This window comes from Acipenser ruthenus, chromosome 52, assembly GCF_902713425.1.
Source record: "Acipenser ruthenus chromosome 52, fAciRut3.2 maternal haplotype, whole genome shotgun sequence".
Classification (NCBI taxonomy): Eukaryota; Metazoa; Chordata; class Actinopteri; order Acipenseriformes; family Acipenseridae; genus Acipenser; species Acipenser ruthenus.
This window is the reverse complement of record NC_081240.1, coordinates 1,696,976-1,717,910: the sequence shown is the minus strand read 5'-3', so window position 1 is coordinate 1,717,910 and position 20,935 is coordinate 1,696,976. Positions and strand designations below refer to the sequence as shown.

General features: G+C 39.6%; 1 protein-coding gene across 1 annotated transcript; it reads left to right on the top strand.

The window, feature by feature from the left end:
* Positions 1-654: 654 nt before the first annotated feature.
* Positions 655-20,539, top strand: LOC117432556 (uncharacterized). The gene is made up of 6 exons (XM_059016098.1): positions 655-738; positions 2,608-3,889; positions 8,713-8,780; positions 10,468-11,258; positions 16,825-16,927; positions 19,300-20,539. Exons 2-6 carry the CDS (start codon positions 2,619-2,621, stop codon positions 20,223-20,225), a joined length of 3,159 nt encoding a protein of 1,052 aa, XP_058872081.1. The 5' UTR covers positions 655-738; positions 2,608-2,618; the 3' UTR covers positions 20,226-20,539.
* The last annotated feature ends 396 nt before the right edge of the window (positions 20,540-20,935 follow it).

Genomic DNA, 20,935 nt, shown 5'->3' with positions numbered 1-20,935 from the left:
GTATTTAGCGGCAAAGCAACGTGTAAGAGAGCCTAAATAAATTATCATCAGTGTGATTTTAACCGAGGCCCGTGACTCGGGTGCTTTGGGTGAGAGTGGTTTGACTGAAGCAGTCACAAAAACAGTATAGCAGGCAGTGTGGTCCAGTGATTAAAGTCCAGGGCTTGTAGCTAAAAGTTAATTGGTTTCAATCTCACCTCTGCCACTGACTGACTCACTGTGTGTGACCCTGAGCAAGTCACTTCACCTCCTTGTGCTCCATCCTGCAGATGAGATGTTAAATAAACGTCCTATTGGAAGTGACTCTGCATATAATGCGCCGTTCACAGCCTACCTCTGTTAAGTGCTTATGGTGGATGGTGGTCCACTATGAAAGGTGCTATATAATGGATACACACACATGAATGACATTTTTTATGTACATAATGGTTTAAATGATAAACTCTAAACTTTTTGTTTACATCCGAAAATAATAATAATAATAATAAAAAACATGTATTCATCTATATATCTATATCTCTATATCCGTGATAATAGCAGTGTTAATCAAGATACAATTGGGACGAACTTAAAAGGTTAACTTGGCTGGTGGCGCCACCTAGATAAAATGTACCTGGTTCAGGAAGTTTAAAAAAAAAAAGTTATCTGTGTAGCTTCATGGTCACACCCTAAACAGCGTCAGTAAATCAACACATTGTTCAGAGATCGCAGCCGCGGCCGGTGTTGATCCACATCACGGTGAGTTATAATTACAGGATTTTGGACTTGTATAGCCATTTCTCTGCTTTATTAATTATTAATATGAACACATATGGACAGAAAGCATTAATTCTTGGCAGAATATTTGTTTAAATGTTTGTGAACGTTTAATTCCGGATTTTTGCCCAAACTATTTTGAATCAGTTATTGTGCTGCTTGTTTTTATACAATCAAGCTACCGCTGCGTGTATTTACACACACTGATCCTGGCTTTGTCTGCGCGGAGAGCGTCGGGACCCTGAGTGAGTGAGTGAGTTTCTACTGTGTAAAACACTGCAGTGAGTGGGGAAAATAGATACAATACACTGGACTTGGGTATCTGTGAGATTAAATAATAATACTGTATGTTATTTGCTTTAAAATAAATCAGTCGTGGTTTAAATAAGCCAGTCTGAGTGTGCTTTACATTCACACAAGGTTTTAACACAATGTTCCCGTCTAGTCTTTAAAAAGCCATTACAAAGTGAAAGGAAAAGAAAGACTCCATTGCTTCTGCAATGGAGTCTGAAACCTCATCCATCCACCCTGTGTCTTTACCTGTCAGTTTAGCTCGGAACACGCCTCCTAAATATTTTAAAGGGTCTCACAGTGCAATGCGATACTACTTGCAGAATATACCAATAAAGACAGGAACACTAATAATAACCAGGAAACACTGTGTAGAAACTTTGTTTTTCTTTGTTTAGTTTGTAGTAATATGATATTATAATAATTAGGGAATATCCCAGAAATACCAGCAAATGTGCTTAATAATTGTGGTAGAAAAATCATTACACTGTAACCATTTAATGTTAAATATTATAATCAAACAGATAGCCTACAGTATTGCTGATATCAAATCCCATCACCTGCACCTCCCTCCTCTTTATTTCTACATACCTACAAGCCCTTTTAAAATCCTTGTGCCCCCTTCTCTTCAGTACTATCGACACTGCTTCCCTTATCTTTGTCCAGATGGACCGTTCCATTTTCAGATGTGACTCTACAAAAGCCCCCTTTCCAGTTTACAGCCCCCCCCCCCCGGCACACACAGGAGCGCGCCAGCACTGTGTGCCACTGTGAGCGCTCTCGCTGTTTCAAAAACACCTTCCTCACTTATTATTATTATTATTATTATTATTATTATTATTATGAATGAGTCATTTAGCAGACACTTTTATCCAAAGCGACTTACAGAGACCAGGGGTTGAACTATGCATCATCAACAACTGCTGCTACAGAGTCACTTACAATAGGACCTTGTTTGTTTTACGTCTCATCAGAAGAGGTTTGCATAAAAGAAAATGCATGATATATTTTTGGACAATTTATTTTTGGAAATAGTTTGAAAGTTTCTAAGTTGATAGAAACAAATCTGTTATTTCATTTATTAAAGAGATAAGCTAAGCCGGCTATTTGTGGCTATTATCTAGTGTTCTTAAACTTTGAAAATTACTTGAAATATTTGCAAAACCTCAGATTTCTTGGGGGGTTAAAACTGAATAAATCATTTGTGTGACGAAATCTAGTTCTGAGTGTTCTGAACTTCTCTGGACAAATTATTAGGACACTGTTACACCTGCACATGAAAGAACAAACAAGAAATCAAACTGCTAATGCTACAAACCTGCTGACAAACAATTCAGACACTTCACTGATTCTCCTGATTAATGTGCACTATTTGTCTGAAGAGCTTGCTAGTTGTGTCTCTGTACAGCAGCTCCACACATACAGGAACATGCCAGTGCTGTGTGTGACAGGGAGTGTTCTTTCAGCACAGCACGACAACAAGAGGAGAAAATTAATCCAGGGCTTCACATGGAAAGCTTTCATTTCTAAGAGGAGCAAACTGTTCTTTCTCTTTAACAGGGCAGGGAATCATGGCTGCAAAACAAGAGGCTGAAGAAACTGTTTCTCAAGAGCTGCACTGCCCCTCTGAGCTGCGGATTGTGCTGTTTGGGAGAAGCAAGTCTGGGAATAGTTCATCTGGAAACACCATCTTGAGCAGAGAGGAAGGGAGATCTGGAATCAGCTTCTCTGAAAGAACGAGGGAGTGTGAGAAGAGAACAGGGGAAGTGGCTGGGAGACGGGTCACTGTGGTCGATACTCCAGACTTGTTAGACACAGACCTGGTCGAAATTGAGAGATGTGTTTCTCTGTCTGCCCCAGGACCCCACGCTTTCCTCCTGGTGATACCGGTGTATCCAAAAGACGTTATTGACACTCACAGTGAGTTTATAGTAGAAAGGTATTGCGAAGCCTTTGACAAAGTGCAGGAGCTGTTTGGTGAGAGAGCTGTGAGGAACATGATGGTCCTTTTCAACTGCGGGGATCTTCTAAAAGGCAGGACGATTGAGCAATACATCGAGGAAGCTGGTGAGGAGCTTCAGCAGCTTGTTGAGAAATGTGGGAACAGGTATCATGTTCTCAACAATAGGAAGAGGAGCGATCGCACTCAGGTCACACAGCTCCTGGACAAGATTGACAACATAGTGATGGGAAGTGGAGGCTGCTACACCATGCAGATGTACTCAGAGGCAAAAGAAAGGGCCAGAGAAGTGATAATAAGGAAAAAGAGAGATGAGCAGATTGACAGGGTGGGTTATGAAAAGAGCAAATTGCTAGAGGAGAGGCCAGGAGAGCTGGAGCTCCAACTGGAGCTGAGGAGAGAGAGGGAGAAATCCAGAGTGCTGGAGAGGGAGCTGAAGAGAGCAAAAGAGGGGGAGCAAGAGCTGAAGAAAGAGAGGGAGAAAAGGAGAGAGCTGGAGGAGGAGATTAAGAAAGAGATGGAGAAAAGCAGAGAGCTAGAGGAGGAGCTGGGGAGGGAGAGAGAGAAAAGGAAAGAACTGGAAGAGCAGCTGAGAAGAGAGAGAGAGGAGAGAGAAAAGGGGGAGCAGAAGAGAAAGTTGAGCTGTCAGAAAAATGAAAAGCCACCTGTAAATAAATATCTAAGACCATTAGTAGTATTTACTGGAGGATCAATAGGGGCAGCAGTAGTAGGGGCAGTAGCTGGAGCTGTATCGGGGCCAAAGGGAGCTGCAGCCGGAGTGGTTATAGGAGCTATACTAGGAGCAGCAGTAGGAGCAACATTAGGAAGAGTGACAGAAGGTGAGGTAGGAACAGAGGCAGTAAAAGAGACGTACAAAACACAGTGATGATAACATGGACCACACTGATGTGAAAACTGCACCAGGCTGCTAATGCTGAACTCGTACAGCTTTTACTGTCTGTGTCTGTGATGAATAAGCCAGTGAAAAGTATGAGTTGCTCACAATTCATCTGACTGTAAATGCATCACCTCTGAACTCCAAGAGAAATCGGATTTGAAACGGACAAGACTTTAGAAAAGCATGAGTCTTTTATACTTGGATCATTTGTTTAATGGCTTCATAGATTCTAGACAACTTTAATATGCTGTATATTATCTATCTGTATCGCGTAAATTATCTATACTATATACAAACTTTAATACTGAAATATATTGTACCTACAGCCAAGTAATTGAAATGTTCACTCCACTCAGGAGCTTTGCTTTGATAATTAAGGAATAAAAGCAACTAAAAGAAATTAGTTTTATTGCTCAATATGTTCTAGTCAACTGTCATATGCTCTACATCATATCTCTACAATTTACTGTGTAATATTATAATCACGTTTTACATTACTGTATATAATATGTAATATTGTGTGCACAAAGCTGAATAAAAGCTCGACATTTACTGACTGAATTACACAAATATAAATATTGGCTATACTGTATAAAATAAAAGCAATTAAAAGTGAATGATTATGTTTGGTTAATATGAAATGTACCGGAATGCAATGTGATTTATCAATATAAATGTCCCTGCTGATCTCACCAGGTAATCACTCTGGACACAATAATGCATTTCTGTTGGTTTTTCAGGGTTACAAGATTCCTCTCTCAACAAAAGGCAATTGAGGCTCTCTTATATGACCCCCCCCCCCACTCATTATCAACACCTACCTCGTTCTGTTTCACCCTGTAACAATATAAACAGTGAGTAACACTAACAAGCTGTTACAATAGGGACTCTATATCAATGAAGGCTTAAACACTAATGTCATTGTTAATATTGGACTGGACCACTAGATGTCAGTATACAACCAAATAAAATACACTTGGCTGCAGTGGGTTATGGTCTGCTCTCACGCAGTTGCACTGTAACGTCCCTATTCACAAACACTTGAGGGTTAGTGCTCACTTCAGTGCATATGGCCAGTAGGTGCCATACTTGGAACGCCGCCACTGCTCAGAGACGAGTTTATTATTTTACAAGAAATATATTATTTAGGGTTTTAAGAACTGGTGATTCAATGTCTTACGATTTAAATGGTTAATTGGTGTGTTGTTAGTTGAATGTGTTATTGTTGAAAGGGTCTATTTGAAATAATGGGATGCTGGTAAATGTTTTGGTTGGGTTATGTAGCACGGGTGATTATTTCTGTTATTGTCTGGTTTAAATGTGGTCTGGCAGAGGCGGTGTGAGCAGCTTGTCTCTGCCAGACCGCTCGTCAGTATGCGTGGTCGGCAGTTGACGATTATAGATAAATTGGCTGTTGGCCACACAGATTAAACTCTCGTGCAAAATGCGGTCATCTCCAGATTGATTGATATATTACTAACATTTATAGGAACCCGCCTCTTTTGTTGTTCAAGGTGAGTGTTCAGCAAGGAGGAGCGAGAGAGCGAGAAAAGGAAGAGAGAACGAAAAAGAAAACAATTGCTACACCTGCCGGAAGCAGCAGCACGGTGCTTGTTTGGTGGAATATTATTTTGTTTGTGTGCGAGACTTTTGTTATATATTTTTAATTTCCTCTTTGAGCGTTGTTTTGTTTAATTCTTTTATTTTGAATAAACACTGCGCACCAGCGCTTTAACCCACAAGTACCTGCCTTTTTATTTTTAGAGTGTAATACTTTACAATAGCTTGTACTGTTTACTTCAAATATAACCTCTTGTGCTTTTATTTAAGGAACAGAAGACATGTATGCTATAGTATGATTTAGTGTCTTTTTCCATGAATGGCTAAAAAGTATTCAATTGCATCACATTTATTTTCCATGCATTTCATTGGCTTCAACTTATGTACAACAGTTCAAATATTATTATTTGTTTATTTAGCAGACTCCTTTATCCAAGGCAACTTACAGAGACTAGGGTGTGTGAACTATGCATCAGCTGCAGAGTCACGTACAATTACGTCTCACCCAAAAGACAGAGCACAAGGAGGTTAAGTGACTTGCTCAGGGTCATACAATGTCAGTGGCTGAGATGGGATTTGAACCGGGGACAAGCTCTAGTTACAGGCCATTTTCTTTAACCACTAGACCACACAGCCTCCTTATTGTTTCGGGACTGAAACCCTTGTTTTGCACGGAGCGATACACATTGCTGTGTAGCACCTGTGCTTATTATTTATGTGTTGACACGCAACACAGCCTAATAAAGGAGCTGTTTTATTGAACGTTCAAAATCCCTCTTCCTGTCCTTCTACAGATAAGAATCTGAGGCCCTATTTTCAAACTGAACTTTGCTTCTTCTGATAAGAAACTTCAACTGTAAGCACATCCTTGAATTTATTATATTAGATAATAATTCTGTAAGCTGGTCTAACAGCTGATTACAGAAACCGAAGTAGCTATTAAGTATGGTAAATAGTAATGCTGGTAGGCAAACCCTAAAAAAAAAGCCTGCTAGGTATTCATTAGATTTTACTACTGTACTGTTTAAGCCTATTGTACATATCTATATTTTTACATAATGTAATCTGTACAAACAATCATGTTATTTTAATATGCCCTCGTATTTATTAGGCTATTAATATTGCTTTGTTTTTACTTAACAAACATAAAATCGATTGAAAACATACAAATACATATATAGTACTTTAATTCATTAATGTCAAAAAAAATACATATACAAATATGTTATGTTAACAACTAAAAACCAAATCTATGACAAAGTTGGCCCAGTTTCCTAACCACCAAAAAACAACTTTGCGTCAACATTGGTCCGACCTAGCCCTTTTATATAAGGTAGGTGCAATTTTCGCCCCTCTGGGGATAATGACTAAATACCAAAGTTGGCCCTGATGAGCAAAATGACGTTGGCCCACCAATGTAGGGGCAACCAAACTGCCAAGGGAAGCCCAACTTTGGCTCAAATAAAACTTGTTGTCTGGGCGACTACTACTGACAATATCGTCATTCACTGCAAATTCACTTGGCTTTCACTATCACCACCACTATTTTGGTGATATACGTGCTCCATAGTTCTTGCGAAATTGCACTCAATAAATCATCTGCCCTTTGTTTTGCCTGACAGCTGAGTGTTTTCTCAGAATATATTTTATAACACCAGCCATAATAACAAATACAAACCAATTACATAAATACCTTGAAAGGAAACCACAGAAAATGCCTGAAACGACCTAATAAATGTATAGATACCTTGGCTGAGTGTGGATATGACACAAACAACATTCGCATCCAAACTTGCTTGCGAACAAAAGAGCGGGAAAACGCCTACTGTAGTCCCAGCCGGGAAAGCCAGTCCCACGCGTAGGGATACAACGACCATGTATATACATAAACACTGCCCTTGTGCATCCGACGTAAGAACATGTCACAGGAGCGAAAATGTGAAAAAATATATATTTTGTTTACAAGCGAATAAAAAAAGGTGAATGTGGTTTTGAACCCGGATGGAGCATTAATCACAGCAGTCACTTGCGCTGCATCACAATGCCAAGCTTGACCGCTGCGCTTGCCTCGCTAGCTTTGCGTATCAAAACAAACGGGGTTTCCCGCTCACAGCCTGCACTAAACCCCGAAGCATACTTTCTGTAGGTTTTTAAGTGAAAAATCTGCAACTTGCATATTCACAGCAAATGTATGCTCGACAACTCCTAGCATTATTTTGATTTAATTACTGTAGGCCTATGTTACACAACATATCAGGTTTCAGCTGTCAGCCATACAATTAGTAAAAATGTCGGCTGTCAACTTTTTGCTGACGTTGGAAATTCCTTACCTACGTTGGGTCAACGTCAGAATGCTATCTGGGATAAATATATCTTGTTTACACCTGGTGGTTGTGTGAAAAGTTTCTGATAAAAGTTACCGGAATGTAAAAAGGGGTAAGCATAGGAAAGTGAATCTGTGAGAAAATACAAGTTATCAGGTACGTTTAAAAATATATATTTTTTATTATGATCGCCTTACGGATGGATTCATATATGTTTTAAAATGATTTTTTTAAAGTTTAAATACCAAAACAAGTGTTGAATTTTGTATTTGGGTAAATTTAAATTAGGTTGATTTCTTATTAGGTTAGCGACCGTTGTTGTGTTTAAATGTAATTTTTTTAAGTTTAAATATGAATAAAAAAATGTTATAATCAGGTGTGGATTTTGGATTTTGGTAAAATGTGTGGAAATTGATTTCTTATTAGCCCGGCGTCGTATTAAGAAATAGTTTTTTTTCGTTGCCTGACGATTATTAGTAAGGATTGTGATCGGGACTGCCCTGGCGATATTATTAGGGACTGTTGGCAGATTATCGTTAGCTTCGGCCACTCGTGTCAAACTGAGTTTCTATAAGAGTGACGCTACAAAGCGCATTCATTTTTAAGGCTGTCAGACACGAAGCGGAATTGGTTCACAAACAGCCAGCAGACACGGCCCGGGGAACACGCTGTTAAATTGAGATATTCTGTCTCGCTGCGCTGGAGTCGCTGCAATAAAAATCACATTCATAGTTCGGGGCTTTTCTCTTGAACCCTTATTTTGTTTAAGTTAGCTGTGGAACTAAAGGATCAGGCTCATACATTTACCCATTATCTGTCAGTATGTAACATCTCACTCAGGTTTTAGTATTGCATTTATTACATAGAGCCATGTGTGCTGTTCGGTGTTGCTGTATAATGCTTGACTCGGCTGCCCTCTTCAGGACAGATTGTGCACATGCACAGATCCTGGCTGAAAGGCGTTCTGTTCACCTGGCGTATCGCCTGGCTCGTATGGAAATGTGCACTACTGGAAATTAATTCTTGTGGTTTCAACAAGCAATCTGGTTGCAACTGTAGGCTGTAGCTTGTTTTTAAGTTGTATTGAAAATTAAGTAAAAGTACTAAAACAAACAAACAAACAAAAACACCTTTTAAACATAAAATATATATATATATATAACCAGACAATTCATGCAAGGCTGGGCACATACCATTCTCATTGGTTATATATGAAATCGGCTTTCAATATACAACGATAGATAAATATCTGAAGTCAGCTTTTTAACATGACAGAGCTTGTATTGTAATGCTTTAGATGTTCCCATATTCTAGATACACCATGGGGCTTTTCTAAATGTGAGACACGACATCTTTAATTTACAGGACAGAGTCCTATGGACAGTAATAAAAAAAGGCACTGAAGAGAGAAGGAAATGGTTATCTGTTACAGCTGCACTTTGGTTTCTGACCCGTTTCTTGTTCTGTTTAGATGACAAATTGACCCCTCGCTGTTATGTCCAGATACATTATCATTCTGTGCAAAAGATTCAGAGTAAATTTGAACGTTAATCAAATGTTTATTGGAAAACAAGAAACATCCCATAACAATTCAATACAGAAAAAATCACTCCCACTGCTGCAATTTCTACTGTTAATATCTCATAAACCATTTCACATGCCAGCTTCATATTTTCAATGTCATGGAAACAGTACAATATATAATCATTTCTCTCCCACTGAGTCCAAGGATCTCATCCTTAAACAATAGAAACAATATGCCCCTCACACACGGGAGCACACCAGCACCGGGTGACACAGGGAGTGCAATGGATCTCCTCTGAGCGTCTGATGAGTTAAGACCCGTATTTACCTCTTCACTACAGAGCTTGATGAGTTAATAATATTGATAACAGCATCAGACCTGTACTTACCTCTTCACTAGAGCTTGCCACAGGGAGCGCTCTCACTGTTTGAAAGAAACCTTCCACAGTTAACAGCACTGTGGATCCAGTGTTTTTCATTTAATACCTGCCTTACCTGTACGATACCCTTGTAGGGAAAAAGATTAACCAGGGTTTATAAGACTAGATAGACATTTGTTAAAATGTATTTATTATAAACCTTAGGATAAAGTTTATTTATGGTGAAACGTTTTGACAGTATCTAATTTGATTGAAACAAATCTGTCGTTTTATTTTAAGTTAACTTTCGTTTATTAAAGAGATAAGCTAAGCCAGCTATTTTTGGCTATTATTGAGTGTCCTCAAACTTTGAAAATTACTGGAAATAGTTGCTAAACCTCAGATTTCTAGTGAGTTTAAAACTGAATAAATCATTTGTGTAAAAAAAAACTAGTTCTGAGTGTTCTGAGCATCTCTGGACAAATTATTAGGACACATTTACACCTGCACAGCACATGAAAAAACAAACAAGAAATCAAACTTGTTATGCTATAAAACTACTGACAAATAATTTAGACATTTCACTGATTATCCTAAAACTTTTTTTTTGAAGAGCTTGCTAGTTGTGTCCCTGTATGTACAGCAGCTCCACACATACAGGAACATGCCAGTGCTGTGTGTGACAGGGAGTGTTCTTTCAGCACAGCACGACAACAAGAGGAGAAAACTAATCCAGGGATTCACATGTAAATCTTTAATTTCTAAGAGGAACAAACTGTTCTTTCCCTTTAACAGGGTGGGGAATCATGGCTGCAGAACAAGAGGCTGAACAAACTGTTTCTGAAGAGCTGCACAGCCCCTCTGAGCTGAGGATCGTGCTGCTTGGGGGAAGCACCTACGGTAAGGCTGGGAAGAGTTCATCAGGAAACACCATCCTGGGCAGAGAGGCGTTTAGATATGGTATCAGCTTCTCTGAAAGAACGAGGGAGTGTGAGAAGAGAACAGGAGATATGGCTGGGAGACGGGTCACTGTTGTCGACACTCCAGACTTGTTATACACACACCGGGTCGAGATTGAGAGATGTGTTTCTCTGTCTGCCCCAGGACCCCACGCTTTCCTCCTAGTGATGCCGGTGTGTCCAAAAGAAATTATTGATGCTCACAGTAAGCTTATAGTAGAACAATATTGCAAAGCCTTTAATAAAGTCCAACAGCTGTTCGGTGAGAGAGCTGTGAGGAACACAATGATCCTTTTCACCTTCGGGGATGACCTGAGAGGCAGGACGATTGAGCAGCACATCAAGGAAGCTGGTGAAGAGTTCCATCAGCGTGTTGAGAAATGTAGGACCAGGTATCATGTTCTCAACAATAAGAAGAGGAGCGATCACACTCAGGTCACACAGCTTCTGGACAAGATAGACAGCATGGTGAAGGGAAGTGGAGGCTGCTACCTCCCAAATGAGATTTACCAGCAGGTAAAAGAAAGGATTAGACTAAAGGAACAGGAGCTGAATGAGAAACACAAAGAGGAACTTAGCAGGAAAGAGGAGATGAAACACAAATATGAGGAGGAACAGTGTAGGAGAGAAGAGGAGTTGAAACAGAAATATGAGAAGGAACAGAGGAGGAGAGAAGAGGACCTGAAACAGAAATATGAGGAGGAACAGAGTAGGAGAGAAGAGGAGATGAAACAGAAATATGAGGAGGAGCAGTGTAGGAGAGAAGACGAGATGAAACAGAAATATGAGGAGGAACAGAGTAGGAGAGAACATGAGATGAAACAGAGATATGAGGAGGAACAGTGTATGAGAGATGAGGAACAATGTAGGAGAGAAGAGGAGATGAAACAGAAGTATGAGGAGGAACAGAGTAGGAGAGAAGAGGAGCTGAAACAGAAATATGAGGAGGAACAGTGGATGAGAGAACAGATGAAACAGAAGTATGAGGAGGAAAAGAGGAGGAGAGAACATGAGATGAAACAGAAATATGAGGAGGAACAGTGTATGAAAGATGAGGAACAATGTAGGAGAGAAGAGGAGATGAAACAGAAGTATGAGGAGGAACAGAGTAGGAGAGAAGAGGTGATGAAACAGAAATATGAGGAGGAACAGAATAGGAGAGAACAGGAGATGAAACAGAAATATGAGGACAAACAGAGTAGGAAAGAACAGGAGATTAAACAGAAATATGAGGATGAACAGTGTATGAAAGAAGAGGAACTGAAACAGAAATATCAGGAGGAACAGTGTAGGAGAGAAGAGGAGATGAAACAGAAATATGAGGAGGAACAGAGTAAGAAAGAACAGGAGATTAAACAGAAATATGAGGAGGAACAATGTAGGAGAGAAGAGAAGATGAAACAGAAATATGAAGAGGAACAGTGGAGGAGAGATAAGGAACTGAAACAGAAATATGAGGAGGAACAGTGTAGGAGAGAAGAGGAGATGAAACAAAAATATGAGGAGGAACAGAGTAGGAAAGAACAGGAGATTAAACAGAAATATGAAGAGGAACAGTGGAGGAGAGAAGAGGAGATGAAACAGAAATATGAGGAGGAACAGAGTAGGAAAGAACAGGAGATTAAACAGAAATATGAAGAGGAACAGTGGAGGAGAGATGAGGAACTGAAACAGAAATATGAGGATGAACAGTGTAGGAGGGAAGAGGAGATGAAACAGAAATATGAGGATGAACAGTGTAGGAGAGAAGAGGAGATGAAACAGAAATATGAGGAGGAACAGTGTAGGAGAGAAGAGGAGATGAAACAGGAATATGAGGAGGAACAGAGTATGAGAGAAAAATAGATGAAACAGAAATATGAGGAGAAACAGAGTATGGAGAAGAGGAGATGATGGAGAAGTTGAGGAAGCAAATTAAGGAAGGGGAGATGGAGAAAGAGCCAGAGGAATCCAAGCTGCCTGTCATGAGAAGGAGTAGCATTGAAGCACGCCATCCCGACTGATGCATATACGAAGTTCAGTCTTTCTGTGGAACTTCTTGAGGTAAAATCATTGATAGCTTACCTGTTGTGTTGAACTGCAGTCAGCCTTTGTTATTGACGCTTGCTTGCACCCTAGAACAAAGAAACAATAAACCATTCTGTATCCTGTTACTCTCTATAAAGTCTGTTTTTCAGTACTGTAGAATACTACAGTGATATGTCATGTATAAATCTGACTTACAGGTTAATCATAGAATATCTGTGTTGCTTTAGAGCAGTGTTTCCCAACCTGTGTTCCCTGAGTAAACTCCAGGTGGTCTGCAAACAACTACCAAAATTTGTTTAAGCAGTTCTTGCGTAAACCCATTTCTACACAATCACACATTGTGCAACTACAATCTGTATTACTAAACAACACAACAAACAGCGTCAACCACATTATATATAATAAGATGTGTATGTAGACTGTATTTGCACCCCCTACCTGTTTTCTTTGAATATTTGTGTTTATAATTTATATTAACTCCCATTGATGCAATACCAAACATTGCCTTCAATGCCGCCTAACTGAAACAGCTTTCTGTGTGAAACAAATACTAACTAAATTAATTTACACATTATGATGGCACATTTGTCTTAGCCAGTAATAGTATTCACGTAAATGCACTTCTTTCTGATCTGTGCTCTCATTCTACAGCTTGTTTTCACTGTTCAGGAAAAAAATAAAAACCTAATCTGTCTCCAGCCTTTTCGCTCTGCTTAAAAGTAGAGCACTGAATTCAATATTCCTAACTGGGTTGGAATAACTAAATTAAGTAAAAATAAATAAATAAATAAATATATCCAACAACATTAAAACCAGTTTTTGTACTTATCATTTTCAACAATATTCTATGTGTGCTACATGGCAATATAGGATTAATCCTATTATTTCCTTATAAGTTTTTTGAGAAGTTAGCTGCATAGTTAACAGAAGTTAATGTGAAACAAAAAATAAGCTATATTTTTAGCTTGACTTGTGAACTCTACCATAGTGTGAATGATCGATTTCAGGTTTAATTTCCAGGTTTAAGGAGGCTGTGTGGTCTAGTGGATAAAGAAAATGGCTTGTAACCAGGAGGTCACCGGTTCAAATCCCACCTCAGCCAATGACTCATTGTGTGACCCTGAGCAAGTCACTTAACCTCCTTGTGCTCCGTCTTTCGGGTGAGACGTAGTTGTAAGTGACTCTGCAGCTGATGCATAGTTCACACACCCTAGTCTCTGTAAGTCACCTTGGATAAAGGTGTCTGCTAAATAAACAAATAATAATAATAATAATATCTCACAAGACTATATGTGAAAAGGCACCCGATTTGACTATGCTGTTCACCATAACTGACAGTGTGTCACTGACATTGGCGTGCATATCGGGTGTTATTTTACAGTAAAGCAAAGAGGAGGCGGTTAACGTGAAGCGTGTGCAATGTACAGAGTGCAGCCTGTCTCGCTGTGAACGCCATTCATTGTGTGGATGATCACCCCATGTGACTCATGGGGGACCACATAGACTATTCAAGTGCGTCTGAGGTGTCTTGATTACACCAATGGAATGCACTGATAACAGTCAGGTGCAAAAGGAAATTCTCTTAACACTACCTCTGGAAATAATGTGTTCTTGATGCCGTCATTAACCAGAACAGGAATTGATCAATTTCAGCCACCAAAGAAAGCCTCCGTGTCAGAAATACAATCCAGAATATTTAGCGCTGGGATTTACATGTACTCGATCTGAGGACGACCCGAAGCCCCAGTGCTTTATTTGTCAGGAGGTTTTGTCGAATGAAGCTCTTAAACCTGCAAAATTGAGACACCATTTATCTGCAAAGCATTCAGAATGTGAAAAAAATTGACTTTTTTAAACAAAAGAAAAGGGGAACAGGGGGAGGGGAGAGAGAGAGAGAGAGAGAGAGAGAGAGAGAGAGAGAGAGAGAGAGAGGGGGGGGGGGGTTGAGCAGAAGGGAAAGATTAGCTGTCAGAAGTACAAGGAAAAGCCACCTGGAAATAAACATATGACCATTAGTAGTGTTTACTGGAGGATCAGTAGGGGCAGCAGTAGTAGGGGCAGTAGCTGGAGCTGTATCGGGGCCAAAGGGAGCTGCAGCAGGAGTGGTTATAGGAGCTATACTAGGAGCAGCAGTAGGAGCAACATTAGGAAGAGTGACAGGAGGTGAGGTAGGAACAGATGCAGTAAAAGAGCCGTACAAAACACAGTGATGATAACATGGACCACACTGATGTGAAAACTGCACCATGCCGCTAATGATGAACTCGTACAGCTTTTACTGTCTGTGTCTGTGATGAATAAGCCAGTGAAAAGTATGAGTTGCTCACAATTCATCTGCCTGTAAATGCATCACCTCTGAACTCCAAGAGAAATCAGATTTCAGACAGACAGGACTTTAGAAAAGACTGAGCCTTTTATACTTGGATCATTTGTTTAATGGCTTCATAGATTCTAGACAACTTTAATATGCTGTATATTATCTATCTGTATCGTGTAAATTCTCTATACTATATACAAACTTTAATACTGAAATATATTGTAGCTACAGCCAAGTAATTGAAAAGTTCACTCCACTCAGGAGCTTTGCTTTGATAATTAAGAAATAAACGCAACTATAAGTAATTCGTTTAATGGCTCAATATGTTCTAGTCAACTGTCATATGCTCTACATCATACCTCTACAATTTACTGTGTAATATTATAATCATGTTGTTACATTATTGTAATGTGCACAAAGGTAAATAAATACTCAAGCCGTTTACTTCCTGAGTTACACAAATAGAAACATTGCCTACCCTGTGGGAGTATTTACAGGTTCAGAGTGATTTGATCAGTTTAACTTTGAGCATCAGTGCGGTAGTTTAATTAATTAATTGAAACCGATTTAAAGAAGACATCATGTTTTAATGTTAATGTGAAATGATTGTGTTGCCAGTTTTATCACAGCGTTGATTCCCAGCCCGACTCTGATGCGTTTACTGTCCCGGGAGCTGAAACTCAAACCGGGACGAGCAGCCAGAGAGTCCCCCTGCAATTCCAGAGACGAGGCTGCGCTTGATACACAGAGACATGCTGTGCTGTGCAGGGGGTCAGTCTGGGGGGTGTTTAGGCTGCAGTGCGCGCATTGCAGCTCTCCCGCTCTAGCACTGTATTTGAGGTTTCACCGCTCCAGATCAAACCCACAGTAATGCTACCTGTTCAAACCCCGATACACTCCTCCGTGACGCTGCAGACGGGAACAACTCGGAGGAAGAAAATGAAACTGGTCCAGATTACTAAGGAGAATCTGTGGAGAAAGTTATCTGGTAAGGTTTAAAATTATTATTATTATTATTATTATTATTATTATTATTATTATTATTATTATTATTGTGTTACGGATGGCTTAGAGAAAAGCCATTAAATTAAAATTGAAATATGAATGAATATTTTTTTTAAAATACCATTTAGGTTTTAATTTTGTATTTTGGTAAATTTAGATGACTTTCTTATTAGGCCAGCGACTGTATGTTGTGTTTAAATGTAATTTTTTAAAAAGTTTAAATAAGACTGAAAAAATGTTATATTCAGGTTTGTATTTTGTATTTTTGTAAAAATGTGTCTAAGCTGATTTCTTATTAGGCCAGCTTCTTACTCAGAAACCGTTATTTTTGTATATCTTCTTTCCTGGCAACGGCGCTCTTTCCTGACAAATGTTGATAAGGTTTATGATCGGGACTGCCCCGGTGATATTAGGGTCTGTTGGCATATTTGCGTGGCTTGTGCCACTCGTGTCAGACTGAGTTTATATAAAAGAGTGAAGCTACGAAGGGCATTCATTTTTAAGGCTGCCCGACACGACATGGCACTGAATTAGTTAACAAACAAACAGCCTGCAGACACGTCCCGGGGAACACGCTGTTAAAACGAATCTGTACTGGTAATAAGAAGCCCCTAATAGCTGCTGCCAGTACATTTTCCATTGGTTCTAGTCCCTGTTGTTTAAATATCATTCTCATACGCACATTAAAATTTGAAGATACCTTGCCAATGCGTTTTAGCAAATACGTTTACATGGAGGTGCAGTAGCAATACCTTAATATGAACAGAGCCTAGTGGTTGATCTGATCGGCTTCTCTGCCAGTATTGTAGAAATCTGGCTTTGGTTTACGTCACGTCCAGCTAGAAAACCTTATTTCCTTGCCAGCCTCGCATACCCTCATTTAAGAAGCGGATCGTTAAAGCGCCACTGAGAGAGATGGAAAGTGCAGGTTTTGATCCAGAAGCCGGTAATTTAAAAACATTATTGTCTTATTAAAATCGATGGCGATGTGATGTAAACGACTGCTTTAATTAATTTTCATGTATCTATTTCAGTGCAATGTAGTTTCTTCATGTAATAAGAAATACTTTTTTTAACATTTACATGTTATTTGTTTTTTCATTAAAAAAAAAAAAAAAACGATTTCTGGGGAGAGTAAAAAATACATTAACTTTAATTCATGTACTAAGGGTTACTCTCAAATGAATTCACGATCCAGTTTACGGTAAACTCGGCTGTCCGCTGAGTCCCCAAAACTGGGCTGAATTCGAAAATGCAAAGCGGCCCAGAATTTGGGACGTTATCTAAAAACCAAGGCAGCCCAGAATTTGGGACGTTATCTTAAAAACAAAGCGGCCCAGAATTTGGGACGTTATCTGCAAACCAAATCGGCCCAGAATTTGGGACATTATCTGAAAAGCAAAGCGGCCCAGAATTTGAGACGTAAATGAAAACAGGGTCAGTATATATGTAAAACTGTGATTACATTAGAGATAAACTAATGAATCCTGTAACAAAACTGCAATAGTGTATACATTTTATATTAAAATATATCGCAAAAACGATTATAGATATATGCTACTTGAAAGAAAACAGTACACCACCACAGAAAGCCAATTCTTACATTCGTGCATAACATGATAATTCATATAAAGTAATCGCCCATAGTTTGTTATATCAGTACAGCGTAATACCACATTATATTTTAATGGTAAGGTTATGGAAAGCAGATCACTCTCTCTATCTGATCACAATGTTAAAAATGCCTGCAAGCTTTTCCACTCATGTGACGACATATTCATGTGACAGACATGGACCAATCAAAACGCGAGACTGTTATGCGGTTCCATCCCCAAAACCGGTCCTGTGTCATACATCGGTGTCATACGATCCAGTTTACGGTAAACTCGGCTGTCCGCTGAGTCCCCAAAACTGGGCTGAATTCGAAAATGCAAAGCGGCCCAGAATTTGGGACGTTATCTAAAAACCAAAGCAGCCCAGAATTTGGGACGTTTATTATATGCTATAATAAACGCTATTTTCTTCAGAATGCATCTCGACGTTGCTACTTTACTGAATCGGGCAAGCTGGAGTATTCAGCTTGTCCACGGCTAATTTATATTTGCCATTAGTGTGTAAATACGACACAACCTCTCTGTAATTGCAAAGTGAAAGGAGTTAATGACCCAAGAACATTGTTGTGTCAGCAGTAATTGCTTTCCGGAGACAGTCAAACAGTTTGAGAACCAATTCAATAACTCAAGTAGATATATATGAATTAAAACAAACTATACATCATGTTTTAACTATATACATAATGTCTATTAAAACGTATCTGCTTTTTTCGGTATAGCACAGAAAAATAATTAATTTTTTTTTATAATTTCTCATTAGCGGCAGTAACGGTAACTTGGGTGAAGTCCCCCATTATTTGTAATTCACTGCTAATTTACAGTAAATACTGCCCATGCCGTCTGTTTGAAAGACACCTTCCTCACTTAACAGCCTTGTAGAAAACAAGACGTGTGATACATTTCTGGACACACAGTTTGTTTATGGAAATGTTTGGAAAGTTTCTAAGTTGAGTACAGCAAATCGGTCATTCCATTTTAAGTTAACTTTAATTTATTAAAGAAATAAGCTAAGACAGCTATTTGCGGCTATTATTCAGGGTCCTTAAACTTTGAATAGTACTGGAAATAGTTGCGAAACCTCAGATTTCTTTGGGGCTTAGAACTGAAGAAATAATTTGTGTGAAGAAATCTAGTTCTGAGTGTTCTGAGCTTCTCTGGACCAATTATTAGGACACTGTTACCCCTGCACAGCACATGAAAGAACAAACAAGGGGTGCCTTCGTAAACGCAATCTCAGTGTCAGAGAGCACTCCGACCATTCGTAAACTCCTGGAGTGCTCTGTGGTGTCATTCGAAAACTCTTGGAGCACACTCTGGATACTCAGAGCGTTCACTTTCAAATTGGCTGTGTTAAGGGTGAGGAGTCGTCTACACACTAACCTTGTTCAACACCAATTAGACACTGTTACACCTGCACAGCACATGAAAGAACAAACAAGAAATCAAACTGCTAATGCTGCAAACCTGCTGATAAACAATTCAGACACTTCACTGATTATCCTGATTAATATGCACTATTTGTTTGAAGAGCTTGTTAGTTGTGTCTCTGTACAGCAGCTCCACACATACAGGAACATGCCAGTGCTGTGTGTGACAGGGAGTGTTCTTCAGCACAGCATGACAACAAGAGGAGAAAACTAATCCAGGGCTTCACATGGAAAGCTTTCATTTCTAAGAGGAACAAACTGTTCTTTCTCTTTAACAGGACAAAGAATCATGGCTGCAGAACAAGAGGCTGAAGAAACTGTTTCTCAAGAGCTGCACAGCCCCTCTGAGCTGAGGATCGTGCTGCTTGGGAGACACTTGTCTGGGAAAAGTGCATCAGGGAACACCATCCTGGGCAGAGAGGAGTTTAGATCTGGATGCAGCTCCTATACCAGAACAAAGGAGTGTGAGAAGAGAACAGGAGAAGTGGCTGGGAGACGGGTCACTGTAGTCGACACTCCAGACACAGACCAGCTCGAGATTGAGAGACGTGTTTCTCTGTCTGCCCCTGGACCCCACGCTTTCCTCCTGGTGATACAGGTGCATTCAAAAGAAATGATTGACACCCGCACTGCACTGTGGAAGTCTCTAGTTAAACAGGATTGCAAAGACTTGGATGAAGTCCAGGAGCTGTTTGGTGAGAGAGCTGTGAGGAACACGATGATCCTTTTCACCTTTGGGGATTATCTAGAAGGCAAGACAATTGAGCAGCACATTGAGGAAGCCGGTGAGGAGCGCCAGCAGCTTGTTGAGAAATGTGGTAACAGGTATCATGTTCTCAATAATAAGAACAGGAGCGATCGCACTCAGGTCACACAGCTCCTGGACAAGATAGACAACATGGTGAAGGGAAGTGGAGGCTGCTACACCATGGAGATGTACTCAGAGGCAGAACAAAGGGTCAGAGAAATGAAGCTAAGGAGGAAGAGAGATGAGCAGATTGAAAAGAGCAAACTGCTGAAAGAGAGTCCAGGAACACTGGAGCTACAATTGGAGCTGAGGAGAGAGAGGAAGAAATCCAGAGAGCTGGAGAGGGAGCTGGAGCAAGAGCTGAAGAACGAGAGGGAGAAAATAAGAGAGCTGGAGGAGGAGCTGACAAGAGAGATAGAAAAGGAGAGAGAGAGGAGAGAGAAAAAGGGAAGCTGAGGAGATAAAGAGGGGCGGACATAAGAAAAGCAAAAATGACTGTTAAATTTGAAATTGAAGACCAGGAGGATTAGGAACAGTGTTTTAATATATACATTACTGAAAAAAAAAACAACGTCCATAGTTTACTTCTGTACAATACAAGGCATTTAGCTAATGATGCATCACCTTAGGTTGTTTCAATGAGTCTCTTTCCTTGGCCTTGTGAAGGAAACACCAACAATTTATAATGTATTTGATTTTTTTTTTTAAGTAACATTTTCTTTGACAAAATAAACCTGAAATATTTACTGCAAGCCTGTCTTTTCTCCATAAGAGCTTCAGCCGCTAACATAGAAATCACCAAGGAGAACTCAGGAACGGTTATCACAAGCCTGCTGTTATCCTTCCAGGAAGGCAGACAATTCTAACAAACTCAAACAACAACATCTAATAGATAAAACAGACAGGATACCAGATTCTTACTAGATGGTGCTGCCGTGTGGAAGTAGCACGAAGGACATGTTTTCCAGTAGTCCTTATGGCAAGAGACGAAATACAACTAAGAACATTCTTAAAATATCTCGATTTAAAAATCACTATGAGCACAAAATATGACAATGTCACTCTCATATTCCCCATAAATTCAAAATATCACAGTCAACAAATTTGATAGGAAACACTGCAAACAAGAATACACCCTTATATTTAAGAAACATAAGAAAGTTTCC